This window comes from Eleutherodactylus coqui, chromosome 6, assembly GCF_035609145.1.
Source record: "Eleutherodactylus coqui strain aEleCoq1 chromosome 6, aEleCoq1.hap1, whole genome shotgun sequence".
Taxonomy (NCBI): Eukaryota; Metazoa; Chordata; class Amphibia; order Anura; family Eleutherodactylidae; genus Eleutherodactylus; species Eleutherodactylus coqui.
In genome coordinates this window covers 41,189,227-41,213,998 of record NC_089842.1, presented here as the reverse complement: position 1 = coordinate 41,213,998, position 24,772 = coordinate 41,189,227, and the positions used below count along the sequence as shown (strand labels likewise).

Genomic DNA, 24,772 nt, shown 5'->3' with positions numbered 1-24,772 from the left:
CGGAGCGGGGATCATTGCAGGAACTTTTCCTCCTTCTGCAGCCTCCGCTCATCATTGTCTCTGCTGGAGGGATGCAGCACTGAGCTGTCTGTAGCACTGCATGGCCAGAAGAGTGGCTGTGTGCCTCCCCTCCAGGGATCGTTATTAATCCAATAATTAAACATTTATTGGTCCCAGCACCTGGTTTCTGCCTTCCCTAGCAGCCCCCCAGGGGACCCTCCCTCCGCAGCATCACTGGAGTCAGTGCAGAGGGAGGAGAGAACAGATCAGGAGACTGGAAGCTCAGAGCTCACACAGACATCCAAAGTTATTCCGCAGGATTCCTGGCGGATGCCTGGACATGCTGCTATCGAGCCGCAAAAAGGGGGGGCGCATCTTGTCTGATAGAGCTTATTAACTGGGGGGGCCCTTCTGGCGTTGATCAGCTCTGCAGAGAAGATTTAGGAGGAGCCCCTTCCTTTAACTCTGGGGGATCCCTTGCCTACCAGAACGTGGGGTACGCTTCTTGCATAAAAAGAGGAAATTCTGCATCCATAAACCTCTAGTAAAAAGCTGCTTTTGTCTTCCCCCTACAGATTGGAAGAAAGAGGGGTGCGTGTGACCCCCGGAGCCTGCAGGCAGCATGCTGCGCTACCTCCTAAAAACCCTGCTGCAGATGAATCTCTTTGCGGACTCTATTCCAGGAGAGAATTCCAATTCGACGGACTTGTTCTACCACTTTAACTCCACCTTTCCCGGCTTCAATGGAAGTTTCTTCGATTTCAGCGACCTGGCCAGCTTCAACGGTAAGATGCTTGCTACGTTGCGTTTTAGGGGGTAAGTCTTGGGGGAGCCCACATAAGAATAAGGATGTTCTTCTAAGGAACTGTGCGTTTATTCCACTCGCCGGGAAGCAGAAAACAATGATACAGAATTTTGCCAACTTTTAACATCAGGATTATAATAACTTTCTGCGCCGCTCTGTGGTCATGTGACCTAAAATGTGCGCAGTGCTGACGGTCGTACCTTCAGGAATTGCTGACCGATGAATGCAACTATAAAGCGATGCATGATCTAGCTGATAAGGGCTCTGCGTTTTGTGTGGTGCTGTATGAGTACAGATGTAGCAGAGATGAGTTTGTCATTTTATGTTTTTTGATCCTGTATCGCAGAAACATAATTGGGTTTATTTACTATTTGTTACAAATTGTGTCAGAAAACAGTCAAACTTGCTTTGCGCAACATTTTAGACACTTTTAGACACTTTGTTTTTTTTGTGCGTCTGACAGATGGGAGTTCGTTCACAGAAAAGGAGGTGTGGTCTAAATGTGTGACCATGCACCAAAAATTGCGCCGACATGGCGCAATTTTTGTTGTAAACTAAGCCAACTAAAGGGTGGAATAAAGCTAGATTAGACAGTCTTCCAATTTGACAGATTTATCATTCAGCAGAGTCACTGTGATGAAACTGGCGCATTTTAAGACTAAGACTGTCTAGTCTAAGCTTGCACTGTCTAACCATTAGACAGGATTAGTAAATAAGCTCTAGTGAGTACAGATAATGCTAAAGATGTTACCTGCAGTCCTATGTAACAGCACAGATAACACACAATGATAACTCTGAGTACAGACAATGTCGTAGATGTCATCTGCAGTCCTATGTAACACCACAGATATCACACAATGATAACTCTCTGAGTACAGATAATGTAGTAGATGTCACCTGCAGTCCTATGTAACACGACAGGTAACACATAGTGATAACTCTGAGTATAGATAATGTAGTAGATGTTACCTGCAGTCCTATGTAACACCACAGATACCACACAGTGATAACTATGAGTACAGACAATGTCGTAGATGTCATCTGCAGTCCTATGTAACAGCACAGATAACACACAATAATAACTCTGAGTACAGATAATGTCGTAGATGTTACCTGCAGCCCTATGTAACAGCACAGATAGCACACAATAACTCTGAGTACAGATAATGTCGTAGATGTTACCTGCAGCCCTATGTAACAGCACAGATAGCACACAATAACTCTGAGTACAGATAATGTCGTAGATGTTACCTGCAGTGCTATGTAACACCATAGATACCACACAGTGATAACTATGAGTACAGACAATGTCGTAGATGTCATCTGCAGCCCTGTGTAACAGCACAGATAACACACAGTGATAACTCTGAGTATAGATAATGTAGTAGATGTCACCTGCAGTCCTATGTAACACAGCAGATACCACACAGTGATAACTCTGAGTACAGATAATGTAGTAGATGTCACCTGCAGTCCTATGTAACACAGCAGATACCACACAGTGATAACTCTGAGTACAGATAATGTAGTAGATGTCACCTGCAATCCACAGATACTACAATGTGTTATCAGTATGATTTGTACAAATGTGTTCTTCTGCATCTAACAATCTCAGCTCTGCTACATCTGATAAAATAAGTCTCTACTACACCGGCTTGTTCACTCTTGTGGCATCAGGATCTACCATTCACCAACTACTGCTACATCACATCACCCCATCCCCGGTAGTGATACAGCAATTTTATTAAGGTAATCGCTGCGGTCCGTAAAGCTTCCTAATTCCAGGATACATAGTGAGAGCCGCCACAGTATAGCAGAACCGAGTCTGTTGGCTCTCTGATTGCTGTTATAGAAGTTGTATCATATTATATATCAACTGTGATTGCCGTCTTATCACGTGTGTTGTCCTGAGCCGTGTGTGTAAGCGTGTTATGGGAGTGTCCGGGGGAGGAGTAACACCTTCCCATCTGCTCCATCCAGCACCTTGTACGGCTCGGCCACAACGCACGCGGCTGCTCTGGTTTGGGTAACGGATCTCTGAATCTCTTCAGTCTGTCATATTTGGATTCTCTGCATCTGCTTGGCTTTTCCAGGATTTGACTTTTCTTCTAGATCAACACGGCCCAAATAATAGATGGGACTTGTTCTACAACATATGAGGCATGCCCAAGGGTTTGCAGAATTACTGCAGGCGATTCTCCCTCTTACCGAAACCTCCTCCAAACCATTACTATGGACATGAAAGCTCTGTGTGCCTCAGTAGCCCCCACTAGTGGCCACTATAGCTGCATTCACACTTGGCGTTTATACTGCGTTTGTGAACCGCATCAAAAAAGGCATGTAGTTTTTTAATGCAATTTTTTCGTTTGCTGTCGTTCAGCAATGCACTAAAAACTCACCAAAAGCGGCAAGTGTGAATGCAGCCTTAAAGGTCCAGGTTGGACTAGATTAATTAAAGGGACACTATGCTGTCTCCATGCCCTGCACATTTTGATGCAGTCTTTTTTCCTCTGTTATCAGCCATTTCAGGCTGAGAATGGCTGATTTTAGGACAGGTGAATACAATCTATTGCTTCCTGTTATCAGCCATTTCAGACCAGGGAGAGGCTGATTATAGTATTCAACACTTTTTGATAATTATAGGACTCCCCTTTGTATCATACCGTATTTCTGGAGCACTGAGAACCCCCAGCAACACCAATAGTCTGATCTAATCAGCAGCGCCCTCTACAGGCTAATAACACCTTATAGGATACTTTTGCATCTCCTTTTCCAGTTGCTATCAGGTAGATTAGTTAGCGCTCTCCATAGCGCAGAAATGTACAATCCCAATAGTACTGAGTAGTGCTGGGAGGGAAGCCTCTAACACACTGAAGGGCAAATACAGCTACAGCCCCTTCCTGGACGGCGCGCTGGCAGGCAGGTCTATAAGGGTTACTTTACACGGGGCAACTGTCATGTGTGTAAGTGGCCGACAGGGATCCGACCAACTATCAATCCTGTGCTTTCATACAGGAGTGATAGTCATTCAGAGAATATAGGTGGAGCTTGCCGGCCGCCCGCCTCCATTCACTGTGAACAGGTAGTAGTCTGTAAATGAATGACTGCCTGTTTACAGAAGTCGCTCGCTAGTTAATTTGTTTTAGTGAGTTGAAACAAAGCAACTCGCAACTACTTAGCGTCTTCTCTCTCAGCGTCATGTCAGATCCCGTGTTTTTACAGAACAACTATTGCTCAACTATTGACTTTTCAGCCAATAGCTGTCCCGCGTAAAACTACCCGGACCGCCGTGAGAGAAACTAATAGGAGATGAACAGAACTGCTGTCAGTTCACAAGACGAAGCGGAGATCCCGGCTAGGTAGGTTTTAAAGGAACTTTAATGGCAAGTAGTTTCTGAGTTGGACTAAAGAAGGAGCCGATCCGATAAAGTTTGTTTTAAGACCTCCTCAGCGAGGATCTCCTTGTGAACTGGCAGCAGCGCTGACCATCTTCTATCGGATTTCTCGTGGAGGTAAAGTAGTTTAGGCTTGCACCTGCTTAGTATAAGCAGTACACTAGCGTTAGTACTACCTGATAGCACTCGCGTTTTCTCGACAATTACCTGGTAGCATCTGTTAGCGCAAATGCCGCCTGGCAATCAGAGCTATTAATAAGTTGCAACAGCGCTAATTGCTTAGCGGCACCTACAGTCACAGGTACCGCTCGGCAATTTTTGGGAAAATGCTAGTATTTGTGTAAGGCAACAATACCGCAAGACGTCCTTAATTCTGCTGCAGTATTTAATCTTCGGGGTTTGAAGTAAAGCTGCGCAGATTTTAACAAGTGCGGAACTCAAGTCCCATATTGTGGTGCAGAAATGTCCGTGAGGTCTAATTCCGTCCCGTGTGAAAGGTCCCTGATAGCACCCTTGTAAAGAGATGGAAGGGTCCTGCTCATAATTGAATGTCATACATCTTCCAGTCTGTTCCACCCACCTTCATAGGACTCGGGGCGCTGCGGGCATTCCTTAGTTCTGTCTCTGGCATGGAAATTAAGTTTTGCTTATCATGTAGCGTGCAGAATGACACGGCGCCCACCTCAATCCTCCTCAGCGAGGACCGGTAATGCGTCTTGTATGGTCTGAGCTTGAAATTAATTTTCTTCCAGCGGCTTCTGCAATGACTGCGAGCGCTGCCATCATCTGTGAGGCCATGTCTTCATTTCCATACAATACATGCAGAGGGGATTATGTTCTGAATTTAGTAAAAAGCATAAATTGGACACATCTCTGACCATCCTGCACAGTAATGAAATCTATGCCAGCTCTGAGCTGAGGATGGGCTGCACTAGAATTCCCTCCCGGTCCTGGTAAATTGCAGTAAAGTGGCGAGTATGGTGCAAAAAAGAAAAAAACGGTTGCAATTTTTGCACAAAACAGGCGTGCGACATTAAATGCAGCTTTCTGGCGCACAGCCACCGATCGTCCCCCCCGTGTGTCTAGTCTGATGTTCCCAAATTTGGATGTAAATGGATATCCGTCCCACAGAAAAAAAAAGTCTGCCCAAATGATTCTTGACAGTTTGTGATTGCAGGTAATGGCGTTACGTCCGAAGTTACTGGATGATAGCGGTACTTTTTTTTTCTGTGGGGAATAGTAAATTGGGATTTAGCATTTGCAAGGCCAGGTCCTTCTAAAGGCGGACTAAGAAGGCTCCTGCCATTGATTTGAGCGCTGTGACATGATAAATACACAGTGTGGTCAGACGAGTCCCCGCTGCTTAATAAAGAGGAACATTAAACTCAATAAAACCTTCATCTGACTGCGCAGCTGCTTAACTAGCAATGTGTAAAGATGGATGGCTGACAATGGTTTTATATGGCTTACTACTGCCCCTTACTGGCCAAGCTCGGTATTGCATACCTTTTCGTCATAATTGGAATATACAGCCGACCCTCAAGGTACTAGTATATCAATTGGTTCCAATGTTTAACATATTGTATGCCGAGACCAGGACTGCGCACAGGCTTCAGCTTCTTCATTAAGTCCCAAATATATAAAACCAAAGCTACATTAACAAGTATTGAACCTTCCAGTGAATGACACGGTCAGGATGACGCATGGGGTCAGTCACAGCATATAGTATTGGAAAAGGCATATAACTACATTTTTTAATATATGTTGTCATATACTTGTATCATCTTAGATAACTTTAAATTGCTAACCTTTTAAACTTTACTGAAACGCCACAAAGGCAGCTGGCAGGGTGCGGGTATGATAGCTTGACTATGGGCGGCGAAGAAAGAGGTCACTCTCAAGCCCAAAGCTTATATACCGCTGTAACCCCACTCCAAAACAGGCAGGAAAATCAGTAGGAACACCCCTGCTTAGAGGGGCACTATTATATTTAGGCCTAACCCTTACCGTTTCCTGCCATATACAGACCTTGGACCTTCATATAATATGCCTGCAGGCCTATAAGAACTATTCCAAAGTTCCAAAATGTCACCCAAAAGTAATAGAAAATGAAGATGAAAGAAAGAGAAGTTGATAATTAAGGCTGGTTTCACATCTGCGGCGGGGATTCAGGTTTCCTGCCCCATTCGGGGAGCAGAAAAAGAGGAATCCCCTGGCCAAACGGGTCCGTCTTATGACAGCACTGAACAGCGCCGTACGGACTCTATTGACTACAAAGGGGTCCATTCAGTTTCCGCTTAGCTGCCCAGAATTTTAACAGAAGAAAAAGTGCAGCGCTATTTCTACTGGCATTTTGTGTCCGCCAACCGGACGTTCCAACGCAGATGTGAAGGTGGCCTAATATAAATAAGGCAGGTGTTCAATTAGAACGAGCTGTTGGAAGATGTAAATCACTTTCTAGGAGAGTGCAGCAGCTGAAGAGCCGTACAGGACATGTAGTACTGCATTGTACTGTAGGGAGGCGCTACTAGACAGCCAATCAACTGCAGTCATTTCAGAGTTTTACCAGTGTCCTATTTAACCCTTTGCAATCCAATTTTGGATTCAGGGTTTCCTAGGGGGCTTTCTCTTTCTGCCATTATACAATGGCGCCATCTGCTGGCTAGAGCCAGTACTGCGGTATGTGACATGCCAGAGAGGCCCCCCAACAACAGAGCGGCCAGTAATACACATCTTCCGACATCGGAGCTGTACAGGCTTCAATCAGAATGTTGGAAGAAGTCAGACAGTGGATTGGAAAGGGTTAATGCTACCTGTTACTGCTAAATTAGCAACAGTCTCACCTCATCTCAGACGCACAACAGAAGCAATAATTACAGCAGTATACAAAATATAGCAGTGAGCGAGGAAAAGCAAATAAAGCTCAGAATCAGAACTTGTATTTCCATAAATGCACCAGAAATGCTACACATTCAATCCCAAATCAAAGTAACAGAATGTATCCAGTTTGTGTTAAAGGGGTTGTCCCGAGGCAGCAAGTGGGTCTATACACTTCTGTATGGCCATATTAATGCACTTTGTAATGTACATTGTGCATTAATTATGAGCCATACAGAAGTTATAAAAAGTTTTATACTCACCTGCTCCGTTGCTAGCGTCCTCGTCTCCATGGTGCCGACTAATTTTCGCCCTCCGATGGCCAAATTAGCCGCGCTTGCGCAGTCCGGGTCTTCTTATTTTCAGAATGGGGCTCCGTGTAGCTCCGTGTAGCTCCGCCCCGTCACGTGCCGATTCCAGCCAATCAGGAGGCTGGAATCGGCAATGGACCGCACAGAAGCCCTGCGGTCCATGAAGACAGAGGATCCCGGCGGCCATCTTCAGCAGGTGAGTATGAAGACGCCGGACCGCCGGGATTCAGGTAAGCGCTGTGCGGGTGGTTTTTTTAACCCCTGCATCGGGGTTGTCTCGCGCCGAACGGGTGGGGGGTTTAAAAAAAAAAAAACCCGTTTCGGCGCGGGACATCTCCTTTAATCCTTTACAAAAAGGAATTTTGGGCAGTTCAATCAAATATCAGTGCTGCATATTTCTATAAAAACTCAAAAATGCATAAACTGTTAAAATGTTTAAGGTTTCACTTTACTTTGAATGACTGAACTAATGTTTAGGGGCACAACCATTGTTTCTGAGAGCTGCTTGACGTCTGTGTTGAGTCTACTAACTTCTGGCCCCTCTGAGCAGGTACTCCAGTCCAGGAAGATTGGACTACATTCCACAGTTCTGCATGTTTTGGTTTTGCCCCATAAACTACATTTTTTATGTCCCCCCACAAGTTCTCTATAGGATTGAGGTCCGGGGATTGGGTCGGCTACTCCATGACCTCAATCCTGTTTGTCTGTAACCGAGATGTTGTTTGCTTATTGGTGTGTGTTGGGTCATTGCCATTTTAAGGGCATTTCTTCCTTGGCATGGGGCAACATGATCTCCTCAAGTATTTTGATATATTAAAACTGACCCACGACCCCTCATATGTGATAAATAGGCCCAACGCCGTGGTATGAGAAACATCCCCATATCATGATTTTTGCACCACCTTGCTTTACTGTCTTCACAGTATACTGTGGCTTCAGTGCTCGGGGGTCGTCCGTCATACTGTCTGCGGCCACTAGACTCAAAAAGAACAATTTTGATTTCATCAGTCCACAAAATGTTGCGCCATTTCTCTTTGTGTTAGTCAATGTCAAGGGACTTTTCTGGGAGTTCTTGGTAACTTGGCTTTACTTTACCGTCTTCTGATTGTACTCGCTGGTAAGTTCAGGTCTTCTTTGATCTTCCTGGAGGTAATCAGTGACTGAGTCTTTGCCATTTTGGCTATTCTTTGATCCATTGCAAGGTATTTGAGATTACTTTAGTTGAGCAGCCTATAATTTCACGCACTTCTCTATATGTTTTCCCTTTCCAATCAACTTTATAATCCAAGTACGTCCTTCATCAGAACTTGTCTGGAACGACTCATTTTTACCAGAAGGAAATGCACTATAACCAACATTTGCCACCTTCCTATCTTAAATAACGGCCCAAATTAGCTCCACAGAATTAATGACTTCACCAACTTACCTCCTTGCTGCTATTATTTTGAAGATTCCCCTTTTAATTAATGATTCAATGACTCAGGATGAGAGCATGGACGTCCTAATTGTTGGATCTGCTTTTTTTCTATTATTCTACTACACTTACAAGTGAATTACTTGCTATGTAGAAATACCACTTCTACCAAAAACAGGTTAAGGGTGGCTTCACACAAGCGTGTTTTTGTGCCTACATAGGTGCGTACATAAGTGCGCACCCATGTATGTGCAAAAACACGCGTGAATGCAGGTCCATGCATTGTTTTCAGTGAAGCCGCGGCTGCTGCCGGTGGCTCCATTGAAAACAATGCTCTGCCGGCCCCCTGTATTCTTTTTCAGGGAAGGGCTTTACATATAAGCTCTTCCTGAAAAACTAAAATTTTAGTGTAGAAAGAAATTAATAAAAAAAACTTACCCTCTGCCGCTGCATTCTCCCCCGCGGGGATGAAGAACCCATCTCCCGCATGCGGTAGATGTTTCCTTCATCCCCGCTAGTAAAAAGAATTCCCTGCAGCTAAATCTGCCACATCTGTGACAGCTGCAGCAGAGGAATTCTTCAATTCTCTACCGCAGCTGTCACACATGTCAGCTGCGGTAGAGGATTCTGCTGCTGTCAATTGCTTTCAGGGAAGGGCTTTAAGTATAAGCCCTTCCCTTAAAATCCTGTAAAATTGCTGTAAAAAACAAAAAAATAGATACTCACCTTGCTTCAGCTGCTGGGGCTCAGACGTGTCTTCTCCTGCTGTCACCTGCTCTGTGGTGCTGATCTATCAGCAGGCGGGGATGTAAAATCCCCAGCTGCTGAAAGAGCCGATTGTGATTGGCTGAGGTGCTCAGCCAATCACAGGCAGCTCTCGCAGAATAAATGACGGGCGAGAGCTGCCTGTGATTGGCTGAGCACCTGTGACAGCTGCGGTAGAAAATTGAAGAATTCCTCTGCTGTATCTGTCACAGATGTGGCAGATGTAGCAGCCGGGAATTCTTTTTACTAGCGGCGATGAAGGAAACATTTTTTTATTTTATTTTTTTTTACACTAAAATTTTTCTTTTTCAGAGAAGGGCTTATATGTAAATCCCTTCCCTGAAAAACAATTCAGGGGGCCGGCAGACCATTGTTTACAATGGACCCGACGGCAGCAGCCACGGCTCCATTGAAAACAATGCGTGCATTCCCTATGGTGCACGCATGTCCTGTCTTTGCAGGCACACGCCTGTAAAGCACAGACATGTGCACAGACCATAGGGAAGGCATTGGGGCTAATAGACGCGTGTTTTTATGCGTGTGTATGCACGCACAAAATACCCGCTCGTCTGAAGCCACCCTAATGATGTTGGGGCTCTATGTTTTTGAACACTGCTGTATGTTTCTAGAGTTTGGGAGAAGTAAAGAAACTGCATTAAAAACATACAAACTCCGTATTGGGGGATTAGGGGGGATTTACATGCAAGACTATAAGGCCTTACTCACACAGGCGTTTTTTTCCACATAAGAAATTGAACTGAACTCGCATGGAATCAGAACATATTGCTTACAAAAGTTATATTCACAGGAGTGTTTATCGCTTGGGTAGATAGTCCAAGCAAAAATAAAAAAGGGACATGTCCCATCTGGGTCTGAGTCTTTTAAGTCAATGGGTGCGTTACAAAATATACTGTACTCACTTAATTCAACTGTCTCTTTGTTTAAAAGTTTAGTCCTATAGCGCCCTCTGTCAGTGACATTTACATATAGAGCCCTCTGTCGGTGACGTTTACACATAGCGCCCTCTGTCAGTGACGTTTACATATAGCGCCCTCTGTCGGTGACGTTTACATATAGCGCTCTCTGTCGGTGACGTTTACATATAGCTCCCTCTGTCGGTGACGTTTACATATAGCGCTCTCTGTCGGTGACGTTTACATATAGCGCTCTCTGTCGGTGACGTTTACATATAGTGCCCTCTGTCGGTGACGTTTACATATAGCGCCCTCTGTCGGTGACGTTTACATATAGCCCCTCTGTCAGTGACGTTTACATACAGCGCCCTCTGTCGGTGACGTTTACATATAGCGCCCTCTGTCGGTGACATTTACATATAGTGCCCTCTGTCGGTGACATTTACATATAGTGCCCTCTGTCGGTGACGTTTACATATAGCGCCCTCTGTCGGTGACGTTTACATATAGCGCCCTCTGTCGGTGACGTTTACATATAGCGCCCTCTGTAGGTGATGTTTACATATAGCGCCCTCTGTCGGTGACGTTTACATGTAGCGCCCTCTGTCGGTGACGTTTACATAGAGCGCCCTCTGTCGGTGACATTTACATATAGCACCCTCTGTCAGTGACGTTTACATATAGCTCCCTCTGTCAGTGACATTTACATATAGCGCCCTCTGTCGGTGACGTTTACATATAGCGCCCTCTGTCAGTGATATTTACATATAGCGCCCTCTGTAGGTGATGTTTACATATAGCGCCCTCTGTCGGTGACGTTTACATATAGCGCCCTCTGTCAGTGACATTTACATATAGAGCCCTCTGTCAGTGACATTTACATATAGCGCCCTCTGTCGGTGACGTTTACATATAGCACCCTCTGTAGGTGATGTTTACATATAGCGCCCTCTGTCAGTGACGTTTACATATAGCGCCCTCTGTCAGTGATATTTACATATAGCGCCCTCTGTAGGTGATGTTTACATATAGCGCCCTCTGTCGGTGACGTTTACATATAGCGCCCTCTGTCGGTGACGTTTACATATAGCGCCCTGTCAGTGACATTTACATATAGCGCCCTCTGTAGGTGACGTTTACATATAGCGCCCTCTGTCGGTGACATTTACATATAGCGCCCTCTGTAGGTGATGTTTACATATAGCGCCCTGTCAGTGACATTTACATATAGCGCCCTCTGTCGGTGACGTTTACATATAGCGCCCTCTGTCAGTGACATTTACATATAGCGCCCTCTGTAGGTGATGTTTTTTTCAGTGTATGTTAAAAATCAATCTAGTCGCCCCAATATATAATAGAAGTCTATGGAACTGCATTGTGTATGTAGTAGGGTAACCTAAAGTCCTATGTAACATCACACGTAGCAGATGCTGATATCATTAGGGTCCGTTCACACCTGCTTTCCATCTCTCTGTTCCGTTTTGTAGTGGAGAAATGGATTTAAACATTAAACAGCCCTTCAGATATTTGTAGACCGCTATTAACCCTTTCCAATCCACTGTCTGACGTCTGAAGACATTCTGATTGAAGGCTGTACAGCTCCGATGTCGGAAGACATCCGGCAGGGTATTCTTACTGTATATTACTGGCCACTCTGTTGTCGGAGGGCCTCTCCGGCATGTCCCATACTGCAGTACTGGATCTAGCCAGCAGATGGCACCATTTTATAATTGCAGAAAGAGAAAGCCTCCTAGGAAACCCTGAATCCAAAATTGGATTGCAAAGGGTTAAGTCTCCTCTCAGCCTTCTCTTCTGCAAGCTAAACATTGCCAGATCATCCTTGTTAGTTGTGCCAACATACAAACTCCACTCTGCTATACTGTGTAGACACACCAGTTGTAACCTAATCCCCTACAATGATTGTCTCCTGCCATCACTATCCCGCTACTGTACCGCCTTATTATATTTCCGCCCGCGCTCTTTAACTCCTTGCGGTCTCAGATTGGGGGGTCCGCACTCTCTGGATGGTTTCATTAATCCTCTGTCTGAGTTCTCAGCGGCTGCAGATCGTTGATTAGTTTAGTGAGATGTAAAGTTACTCAGTAATTATGTTACTAAAGATCAATATGTTCTGCCGGTGCTGAGAAATGTTCATTGTGCCGGCGACCCGATCAATGTCCTCCTCTGACGCAGAGAAGTTTGTGTTCTGTGAATATTGAGTTTATATCGACAACATTTCTGATGTAGAAGCTCAAGAATTTACATTTAATGGAACTTTTTTCTTCTCCTACAAGACTTGTCAGCAGTCTGAGGCCGGACAGATTCAGGCGCGGTGCCGGGCGATCAACCTTAAACTACAGGTCTCTAGTGAAGAAGTAGGGGGCAGAACCCAGGAAAAGTTGGTGTGTATACTCTGCAGGGTTCAGATTTCACAACCCCCCCCCCCCCAAAAAATAAAAAAAATTGTAATACCTAATGTTGCCACTAGGGGAATCACTTTTGACCTGCAAAAAACGACTTTTAAAATCTTCTATGCCGCTTGCAATTGTGTGCGATCCGGTCCGGCAGGTGGGCCCGAACAGTCTCTTCTGGCCGGAGTTGTTAGCATAAGCCCCGACCACCTCGCTGCGGGGTTCACGTCATCTACTAGAGTGCTCTGATGTCTCACGCTTTGATCTCTGGAAGTTTGCAGATCGGCGCATGCGCTGCTCACGTGTAACCTTTTTGGCGGCACATTAGTAGCTCCCATTTCCGCATTTACACATACTCCTATACCTTAGATTTTAACAGCGCCACTTATTCCCCCGGTGGCAACATTTGGTACTATTTTTTTTTCTTTGAGAAATCTAAACCCCATCCCCCACTGGGTATATACACCAACTTTAACTGAGTTCTGCCCCATAGATTTAGAGTTTCCCACATGCTTTTCAATAGGAGACCTCACATCGCGTGCACCTGGCGCGAGGTGCGATGCTGCCACCAGCCCTGTTGACAACAATGGGGTTGTGTTGCAAGATAGAACATGCCCCGATTTGTTTGCTGCATCGCATCACAGTGCCATGCGGGAAAACATCGCTCATGCGAATGACCCCATTCAAAAAATGGCGCTCATATTTCTGCATCTCACAATGCACTAATCTCGTGCGATTTCCTCGCCCGTCTGAAGCCGGCCTAAGGCTACTCACACACAGGCATATTTCCAGTTCGATTTGAATGGGTGTACGCACATGGGCTTTTCTTTACACGGGCTACTAGTCTGAGTGGAAAAATTGCCGCATGTTCTATTCTTGCCCGATTTTCGGACGAGTGTAGCAGATGTCAGTGTGCGGCGACCCGCACGTCGTACAGAACGCGGATGGAATACCAGAGCGCCATCGGATGTGAGCTGCGCCCGACACTCTCCCACTTCACACGGTTAACCAGCCGCTTCTTACTTACCAAGTCTTTTGTCTTCCGTCAGTCTGAGCACAGAGCAGGATCAATATCTATTTCAACTAGCGTAATAAGAAATGCTCCAACGCCGACCCGCGGATACACCCAAAATTCTCTGTATCAATACTGAGCAGCAGCCTGGCATTTGATGAGAGCCTGATAGCGGTGTGGATGCCGCCACGCGGATGCCCTTTTCCTGCGCCGAACAATAAAACTTGTTCTCTGGTCTTTGTGGACTGTGGCGAGGAAGCGCTTCCATTACTTTCTATCACTTTGAACCAGATTTCACTGCTCCACTGACCTTTTTGGAAACCTTTTCTTTGCAGGATTAACTGCGGGAAATATCGATTCGCTTTTTGTTACTTTCTTTTTATCGGCCACCACTTAACCCTCCGACTGCCAAGAAGTTTCATCTCCTCTAATTAGACACAGAGAGTAAACTATAAACCTCTTTCATTTGCATGTAAGGACGTTTAGTAGCCAAGAAGTGAAATAGAATTCAGGCGGGTGAAGGTGACCTAACAAAGCTGCAGGATGGCGCGGGCTCTGGGCATCTATAATATATATTATCCTTACTTAGGAGGTACAGAGCGGGGTCAAATGTCAATTCATACTGCACAGTGATTGACAGGATTATAGCTTTAATATACATTCCTCCAGGATGGCTGTCAGCAGTGACTATACAGCACCAGAGTGAATTATAGATAAGTCTTTCATGACCGCTTCATAGTATATCTAACATATTGTCTGTTTGGTATAGAAGTGTATACTGCACCCAAAGTTAATATAACGGTTATTATATATCTGTACATAGCGGCAGTATTATAGTAGTTATATTCTTGTACATAGGGGGCAGTATTATAATAGTTATATTCCTGTACATAGGTGGCAGTATTATAGTAGTTATATTCCTGTACATAGGGGGCAGTATTATAGTAGTTATATTCTTGTACATAGGAGGCAGTATTATAGTAGTTATATTCTTGTACATAGGAGGCAGTATTATAGTAGTTATATTCTTGTACATAGGAGCAGTATTATAGTAGTTATATTCTTGTACATAGAGGGCAGTATTATAGTAGTTATATTCTTGTACATAGGGGGCAGTATTATAGTAGTTATATTCTTGTACATAGGAGCAGTATTATAGTAGTTATATTCTTGTACATAGGAGGCAGTATTATAGTAGTTATACTCTTGTACATAGGGGCAGTATTATAGTAGTTATATTCATGTACATAGGGGGCAGTATTATAGTAGTTATATTCTTGTACATAGGGGCAGTATTATAGTAGTTATATTCTTGTACATAGGGGGCAGTGTTATAGTAGTTATATTCTTGTACATAGGGGGCAGTATTATAGTAGTTATATTCATGTACATAGGGGCAGTATTATAGTAGTTATATTCTTGTACATAGAGGGCAGTATTATAGTAGTTATATTCTTGTACATAGGGGGCAGTATTATAGTAGTTATATTCTTGTACATAGGAGCAGTATTATAGTAGTTATATTCTTGTACATAGGAGGCAGTATTATAGTAGTTATACTCTTGTACATAGGGGCAGTATTATAGTAGTTATATTCATGTACATAGGGGGCAGTATTATAGTAGTTATATTCTTGTACATAGGGGCAGTATTATAGTAGTTATATTCTGTACATAGGAGGCAGTATTATAGTAGTTATATTCCTGTACATAGGGGGCCGTATTATAGTAGTTATATTCTTGTACATAGGGGGCAGTATTATAGTAATTATATACTTGTACATAGGGGGGCAGTATTAGAATAGTTATATTCTTGTACATAAGGGGCAGTATTATAGTAGTTATATTCTTGTACATAGAAGGCAGCATTATAATAGTTATATTCCTGTACATAGGGGGCAGTATTATAGTAGTTATATTCTTGCACATAGGGGGCAGTATTATAGTAGTTATATTCTTGCACATAGGAGGCAGTATTATAGTAGTTATATTCTTATACATAGGGGCAGTATTATAGTAGTTATATTCATGTACATAGGGGGCAGTATTATAGTAGTTATATTCTTGTACATAGGGGCAGTATTATAGTAGTTATATTCTGTACATAGGAGGCAGTATTATAGTAGTTATATTCCTGTACATAGGGGGCCGTATTATAGTAGTTATATTCTTGTACAAAGAGGGCAGTATTATAGTAGTTATATTCTTCTACATAGGGAGCAGTATTATAGTAGTTATATTCTTGTACATAGGGAGCAGTATTATAGGAGTTATATTCTTGTACATAGGGGGCAGTATTATAGTAGTTATATTCTTGTACATAGGAGGCAGTATTATAGTAGTTATATTCCTGTACATAGGGGGCAGTATTATAGAAGTTATATTCTTGTACATAGGGGGCAGTATTATAGTAGTTATATTCTTGCACATAGGGGCAGTATTATAGTAGTTATATTCTTGTACATAGGGGACAGTATTATAGTAGTTATATTCTTGTACATAGGAGGCAGTATTATAGTAGTTATATTCTTGTACATAGGAGGCAGTATTATAGTAGTTATATTCTTGTACATGGGGGCAGTATTATAGTAGTTATATTCTTGTACATAGGGGGCAGTATTATAGTAGTTATAGTCTTGTACATAGGGGGCAGTATTATAGTAGTTATATTCTTGTACATAGGGGGCAGTATTATAGTAGTTATATTATTGTACATAGGAGGCAGTATTATAGTAGTTATATTCTTGTACAAAGGGGACAGTATTATAGTAGTTATATTATTGTACATAGGAGGCAGTATTATAGTAGTTATATTCTTGTACATAGGAGGCAGTATTATAGTAGTTATATTCCTGTACATAGGGAGCAGTATTATAGTAATTATATTCTTGTACAAAGGGGACAGTATTATAGTAGTTATATTCTTGCACATAGGGGGCAGTATTATAGTAGTTATATTCTTGTGCATAGGTGGCAGTATAATAGTAGTTATATTCTTGCACATAGGGGGCAGTATAATAGTAGTTATATTCGTGCACATAGGAGCAGTATTATAGAAGTTATATTCCTGTACATAGGGGGCCGATTATATTAGTTATATACTTGTACATTGGGGGCAGTATTATAGTAGTGTTAGTCTTGTACATAGGGGGCAGTATAATAGTAGTTATATTCTTGTACATAGGGGCAGTATAATAGTAGTTATATTCTTGTACATAGGGGCAGTATTATAGTAGGTATATTCTTGTACATAGGGGCAGTATTATAGTACTTATATTATTGTACATAGGGGGCAGTATTATAGTAGTATTAGTCTTGTACATAGGGGGCAGTACTATAGTAGTTATATTCTTGTACATAGGGGCAGTTTTATAGTAGTATTAGTCTTTTACATAGGAGCAGTATTATAGTAGTTATATTCTTGTACATAGGGGGCAGTATTATAGTAGTTATATTCTTGTATATAGGGGGCAGTATTACAGTAGTTATATTCTTGTATATAGGGGACAGTATTATAGTAGTTATATTCTTGTACATAGGAGCAGTATTATAGTAGTTATATTCTTGTACATAGGGGTAGTATTATAGTAGTTATATTCTTGTACATAGGGGTCAGTATTATAGTAGTTATATTCTTGTACATAGGGGCAGTATTATAGTAGTGTTAGTCTTGTGCATAGGTGTCAGTATTATAGTGGTTATATTCTTGTACATAGGATGCAATATTATAGTAGTTATATTCTTGTACATAGGAGGCAGTATTATAATAGTTATATTCTTGTACATAGGAGGCAGTATTATAGTAGTTATATTCTTGTACAAAGGGGACAGTATTATAGTAGTTATATTCTTGTACATAGGAGGCAGTATTATAATAGCTATATTCCTGTACATAGGGAGCAGTATTATAGTAATTATATTCTTGTACAAAGGGGACAGTATTATAGTAGTTATATTCTTGTACACATGGGGCAGTATATAGTAGTTATATTCTTGTACATAGGGGCAGTATTATAGTAGTTATATTCTTGCACATAGGGGGCAGTATTATAGTAGTTATATTCTTGTGCATAGGTGGAAGTATAATAGTAGTTATATTCTTGCACATAGGGGGCAGTATTATAGTAGTTATATTCTTGTACATAGGAGCAGTATTATAGTAGTTATATTCTTGTACATAGGGGTAGTATTATAGTAGTTATATTCTTGTACATAGGGGGCAGTATTATAGTAGTTATATTCTTGTATATAGGGGGCAGTATAATAGTAGTTATATTCGTGCACATAGGAGCAGTATTATAGAAGTTATATTCCTGTACATAGGGGGCCGATTATATTAGTTATATACTTGTACATTGGGGGCAGTATTATAGTAGTGTTAGTCTTCTACATAGGGGGCAGTATAATAGTAGTTATATTCTTGTACATAGGGGCAGTATAATAGTAGTTATATTCTTGTACATAGGGGCAGTATTATAGTAGGTATATTCTTGTACATAGGGGCAGTATTATAGTACTTATATTATTGTACATAGGGGGCAGTATTATAGTAGTTATATTCTTGTACGTAGGGGCAGCATTATAGTAGTTGTATTCTTGTACATAGGGGGCAGTATTATAGTAGTTGTATTCTTGTACATGGGGACAGTATTATAGTAGGTGTATTCTTGTACATAGGGGGCAGTATTATAGTAGTTGTATTCTTGTACATAGGGGGCAGTATTATAGTAGTTATATTCTTGTACATAGGAGGCGGTATTATAGTAGTGTTAGTCTTGTACATGGGGGCAGTATTATAGTAGTTATATTCTTGTACATATGGGGCAGTATTATAGTAGTAGTCGTTCTGTACATAGGAGGCAGTATAATAATAGTTATATTCCTGGCCATTGAGGGAAGTATTATAGTGGTTATATTCTTGTACATAGGGGGCAGTGTTATAGTAATTATATTCTTGTACATAGGGGACAGTATTATAGTAGTTATATTCTTGTACATAGGGGGCAGTATTATAGCAGTTATATTCTTGTATATAGGGGCAGTATTATTATAATAGTTATATTCTTGTACATAGGGGGCAGTATTATAGTAGTATTAGTCTTGTACATAGGGGGCAGTACTATAGTAGTTATATTTTTGTACATAGGGGCAGTTTTATAGTAGTATTAGTCTTTTACATAGGAGCAGTATTATAGTAGTTATATTCTTGTGCATAGGGGTAGTATTATAGTAGTTATATTCTTGTACATAGGGGGCAGTATTATAGTAGTTATATTCTTCTACATAGGGGGCAGTATTATAGTAGTGTTAGTCTTGTGCATAGGTGTCAGTATTATAGTGGTTATATTCTTGTACATAGGATGCAGTATTATAGTAGTTATATTCTTGTACATAGGGGGCAGTATTATAGTAGTTATATTCTTGTACATAGGAGGCAGTATTATAATAGTTATATTCTTGTACATAGGAGGCAGTATTATAGTAGTTATATTCTTGTACATAGGGGGCAATATTATAGTAGTTATATTCCTGTACATAGAGGGCAGTATTGTAGTAGTTATATTCTTGTACATAGGGGGCCGATTATATTAGTTATATACTTGTACATAGGGGCAGTATTATAGTAGTGTTAGTCTTGTACATAGGGGGCAGTATATTAGTAGTTATATTCTTGTACATAGGGGCAGTATAATAGTAGTTATATTCTTGTACATAGGGGCAGTATTATAGTAGGTATATTCTTGTACATAGGGGCAGTATTATAGTTCTTATATTATTGTACATAGGGGCAGTATTATAGTAGTAATATTCTTGTACGTAGGGGCAGTATTATAGTAGTTGTATTCTTGTACATAGGGGGCAGTATTATAGTAGTTATATTCTTGTACATAGGAGGCAGTATTATAGTAGTGTTAGTCTTGTACATGGGGGGCAGTATTATAGTAGTTATATTCTTGTACATATGGGGCAGTATTATAGTAGTAATATTCTTGTACGTAGGGGCAGTATTATAGTAGTTGTATTCTTGTACATAGGGGGCAGTATTATAGTAGTTATATTCTTGTACATAGGAGGCAGTATTATAGTAGTGTTAGTCTTGTACATGGGGGGCAGTATTATAGTAGTTATATTCTTGTACATATGGGGCAGTATTATAGTAGTAGTAGCTCTGTGCATAGGAGGCAGTATTATAATAGTTATATTCCTGGCCATTGAGGGAAGTATTATAGTGGATATATTCTTGTACATAGGGGGCAGTGTTATAGTAGTTATATTCTTGTACATAGGGGACAGTATTATAGTAGTTATATTCTTGTACATAGGGGGCAGTATTATTATAATAGTTATATTCTTGTACATAGGGCCAGTATTATAGTAGTATTAGTCTTGTACATGGGGGGCAGTACTATAGTAATTATATTCTTGTACATAGGGGCAGTTTTATAGTAGTATTAGTCTTTTACATAGGAGCAGTATTATAGTAGTTATATTCTTGTACATAGGGGTAGTATTATAGTAGTTATATTCTTGTACATAGGGGGCATTATCATAGTAGTTATATTCTTGTACATAGGGGGCAGTATTATAGTAGTTATATTCTTGTACATAGGGGGCAGTATTATAGTAGTTATATTCTTGTGCATAGGTGGCAGTATAATAGTAGTTATATTCTTGCACATAGGGGGCAGTATTATAGTAGTTATATTCTTGTACATAGAAGCAGTATTATAGTAGTTATATTCTTGTACATAGGGGTAGTATTATAGTAGTTATATTCTTGTATATAGGGGGCAGTATAATAGTAGTTATATTCGTGCACCTAGGAGCAGTATTATAGAAGTTATATTCCTGTACATAGGGGGCCGATTATATTAGTTATATACTTGTACATAGGGGGCAGTATTATAGTAGTTGTATTCTTGTACAAAGGGGACAGTATTATAGTAGTTATATTCTTGTACATAGGGAGCAGTATTATAGTAGTTATATTCTTGTACATAGGAGGCAGTATTATAGTAGTTATATTCTTGAACATAGGGGGCAGTATTATAGTAGTTATATTCTTGTACATAGGGGCAGTATTATAGTAGTTATATTCTTGCACATAGGGGCAGTATTATAGTAGTTATATTCTTGTACATAGGGGACAGTATTATAGTAGTTATATTCCTGTACATAGGGAGCAGTATTATAGTAATTATATTCTTGTACAAAGGGGACAGTATTATAGTAGTTATATTCTTGTACATAGGGGGCAGTATTATAGTAGTTTTATTATTGTACATAGGGGGCAGTATAATAGTGGTTATATTCTTGCACATAGGAGCAGTATTATAGAAGTTATATTCTTGTACATAGGGGGCCGATTATATTAGTTATATACTTGTACATAGGGGGCAGTATTATAGTAGTGTTAGTCTTGTACATAGGGGGCAGTATAATAGTAGTTATATTCTTGTACATAGGGGCAGTATTATAGTAGTTATATTCTTGTACATAGGGGCAGTATTATAGTAGGTATATACTTGTACATAGGGGCAGTATTATAGTACTTATATTATTGTACATAGGGGGCAGTATTATAGTACGTATATTATTGTACATAGGGGGCAGTATTATAGTAGTTATATTCTTGTACATAGGGGGCAGTATTATAGTAGTTTTATTCTTGTACATAGGGGGCAGTATAATAGTGGTTATATTCTTGCACATAGGAGCAGTATTATAGAAGTTATATTCTTGTACATAGGGGGCCGATTATATTAGTTATATACTTGTACATAGGGGCAGTATTATAGTAGTGTTAGTCTTGTACATAGGGGGCAGTATAATAGTAGTTATATTCTTGTACATAGGGGCAGTATAATAGTAGTTATATTCTTGTACATAGGGGCAGTATTATAGTAGTTATATACTTGTACATAGGGGCAGTATTATAGTACTTATATTATTGTACATAGGGGGCAGTATTATAGTACGTATATTATTGTACATGGGGGCAGTATTATTGTAGTTATATTCTTGTATGTAGGGGCAGTATTATAGTAGTTTATTCTTGTACATAGGGGGCAGTAGTATAGTAGTTGTATTCTTGTACATAGGGGCAGAATTATAGTAATTGTATTCTTGTACATAGGGGACAGTATTATAGCAGTTGTATTCTTGTACATAGGGGGCAGTATTATAGTAGTTATATTCTTGTACATAGGAGGCGGTATTATAGTAGTGTTAGTCTTGTACATTGGGGCAGTATTATAGTACTTATATTCTTGTACATATGGGGCAGTATTATAGCAGTTGTATTCTTGTACATTGGGGCAGTATTATAGTACTTATATTCTTGTACATATGGGGCAGTATTATAGTAGTAGTAGTTCTGTACATAGGAGGCAGTATTATAATAGTTATATTCCTGGCCATTGAGGGAAGTATTATAGTGGTTATATTCTTGTACATAGGGGGCAGTTTTATAGTAGTTATATTCTTGTACATAGGGGCAGTATTATAGTAGGTATATTCTTGTACATAGGGGCAGTATTATAGTACTTATATTATTGTACATAGGGGCAGTATTATAGTAGTAATATTCTTGTACGTAGGGGCAGTATTATAGTAGTTGTATTCTTGTACATAGGGGGCAGTATTATAGTAGTTGTATTCTTGTACATAGGGGGCAGTATTATAGTAGTTGTATTCTTGTACATAGGGGGCAGTATTATAGTAGTTATATTCTTGTACATAGGAGGCAGTATTTTAGTAGTGTTAGTCTTGTACATGGGGGGCAGTATTATAGTAGTTATATTCTTGTACATATGGGGCAGTATTATAGTAGTAGTAGTTCTGTGCATAGGAGGCAGTATTATAATAGTTATATTCCTGGCCATTGAGGGAAGTATTATAGTGGTTATATTCTTGTACATAGGGGGCAGTGTTATAGTAGTTATATTCTTGTACATAGGGGACAGTATTATAGTAGTTATATTCTTGTACATAGGGGGCAGTATTATTATAATAGTTATATTCTTGTACATAGGGGCAGTATTATAGTAGTATTAGGCTTGTACATGGGGGGCAGTACTATAGTAATTATATTCTTGTACATAGGGGCAGTTTTATAGTAGTATTAGTCTTTTACATAGCAGCAGTATTATAGTAGTTATATTCTTGTACATAGGGGTAGTATTATAGTAGTTATATTCTTGTACATAGGGGGCATTATCATAGTAGTTATATTCTTGTACATAGGGGGCAGTATTATAGTAGTTATATTCTTGTACATAGGGGGCAGTATTATAGTAGTTATATTCTTGTACATAGGGGGCAGTATTATAGTAGTTATATTCTTGCACATAGGGGCAGTATTATAGTAGCTATATTCTTGTGCATAGGAGGCAGTATTATAGTAGTTATATTCCTGTACATAGAGGGCAGTATTATAGTAGTTATATTCTTGTACATAGGGAGCAGTATTATAGTAGTTATATTCTTGTACATAGGAGGCAGTATTATAGTAGTTATATTCTTGTACATAGGGGGCAGTATTATAGTAGTTATATTCTTGTACACAGGGGCAGTATTATAGTAGTTATATTCTTGCACATAGGGGCAGTATTATAGTAGTTATATTCTTGTACATGGGGGACAGTATTATAGTAGTTATATTCTTGTACATAGGAGGCAGTATTATAGTAGTTATATTCTTGTACAAAGGGGACAGTATTATAGTAGTTATATTCTTGTACATAGGAGGCAGTATTATAATAGTTATATTCCTGTACATAGGGAGCAGTATTATAGTAATTATATTCTTGTACAAAGGGGACAGTATTATAGTAGTTATATTCTTGTACATAGGGGGCAGTATTATAGTAGTGTTAGTCTTGTACATAGGGGGCAGTATAATAGTAGTTATATTCTTGTACATAGGGGCAGTATAATAGTAGTTATATTCTTGTACATAGGGGCATTATTATAGTAGGTATATACTTGTACATAGGGGCAGTATTATAGTACTTATATTATTGTACATAGGGGGCAGTATTATAGTACGTATATTATTGTACATAGGGGGCAGTATTATAGTAGTTATATTCTTGTACATAGGGGGCAGTATTATAGTAGTTTTATTCTTGTACATAGGGGGCAGTATAATAGTGGTTATATTCTTGCACATAGGAGCAGTATTATAGAAGTTATATTCTTGTACATAGGGGGACGATTATATTAGTTATATACTTGTACATAGGGGCAGTATTATAGTAGTGTTAGTCTTGTACATAGGGGGCAGTATAATAGTAGTTATATTCTTGTACATAGGGGCAGTATAATAGTAGTTATATTCTTGTACATAGGGGCAGTATTATAGTAGTTATATACTTGTACAAAGGGGCAGTATTATAGTACTTATATTATTGTACATAGGGGGCAGTATTATAGTACGTATATTATTGTACATGGGGGCAGTATTATAGTAGTTATATTCTTGTACGTAGGGGCAGTATTATAGTAGTTTATTCTTGTACATAGGGGGCAGTAGTATAGTAGTTGTATTCTTGTACATAGGGGCAGAATTATAGTAATTGTATTCTTGTACATAGGGGACAGTATTATAGCAGTTGTATTCTTGTACATAGGGGGCAGTATTATAGTAGTTATATTCTTGTACATAGGAGGCGGTATTATAGTAGTGTTAGTCTTGTACATTGGGGCAGTATTATAGTACTTATATTCTTGTACATATGGGGCAGTATTATAGTAGTAGTAGTTCTGTACATAGGAGGCAGTATTATAATAGTTATATTCATGGCCATTGAGGGAAGTATTATAGTGGTTATATTCTTGTACATAGGGGGCAGTGTTATAGTAGTT

At 40.2% G+C, this 24,772-nt stretch overlaps 1 protein-coding gene across 2 annotated transcripts in view; it reads left to right on the top strand.

The window, feature by feature from the left end:
• Nucleotides 1-305: 305 nt before the first annotated feature.
• The window catches only part of ROBO3 (roundabout guidance receptor 3), a 355,409-nt gene continuing 330,942 nt past the window's right edge, over nucleotides 306-24,772 (top strand). For both annotated transcript variants that reach the window (XM_066606664.1, XM_066606663.1), the window contains exons 1-2: nucleotides 306-496; nucleotides 576-785. In XM_066606664.1, the coding sequence (XP_066462761.1) occupies nucleotides 623-785 (163 nt within the window). In that variant the 5' untranslated portion in view covers nucleotides 306-496; nucleotides 576-622. The remainder of the gene's footprint in view (nucleotides 497-575; nucleotides 786-24,772) is intronic.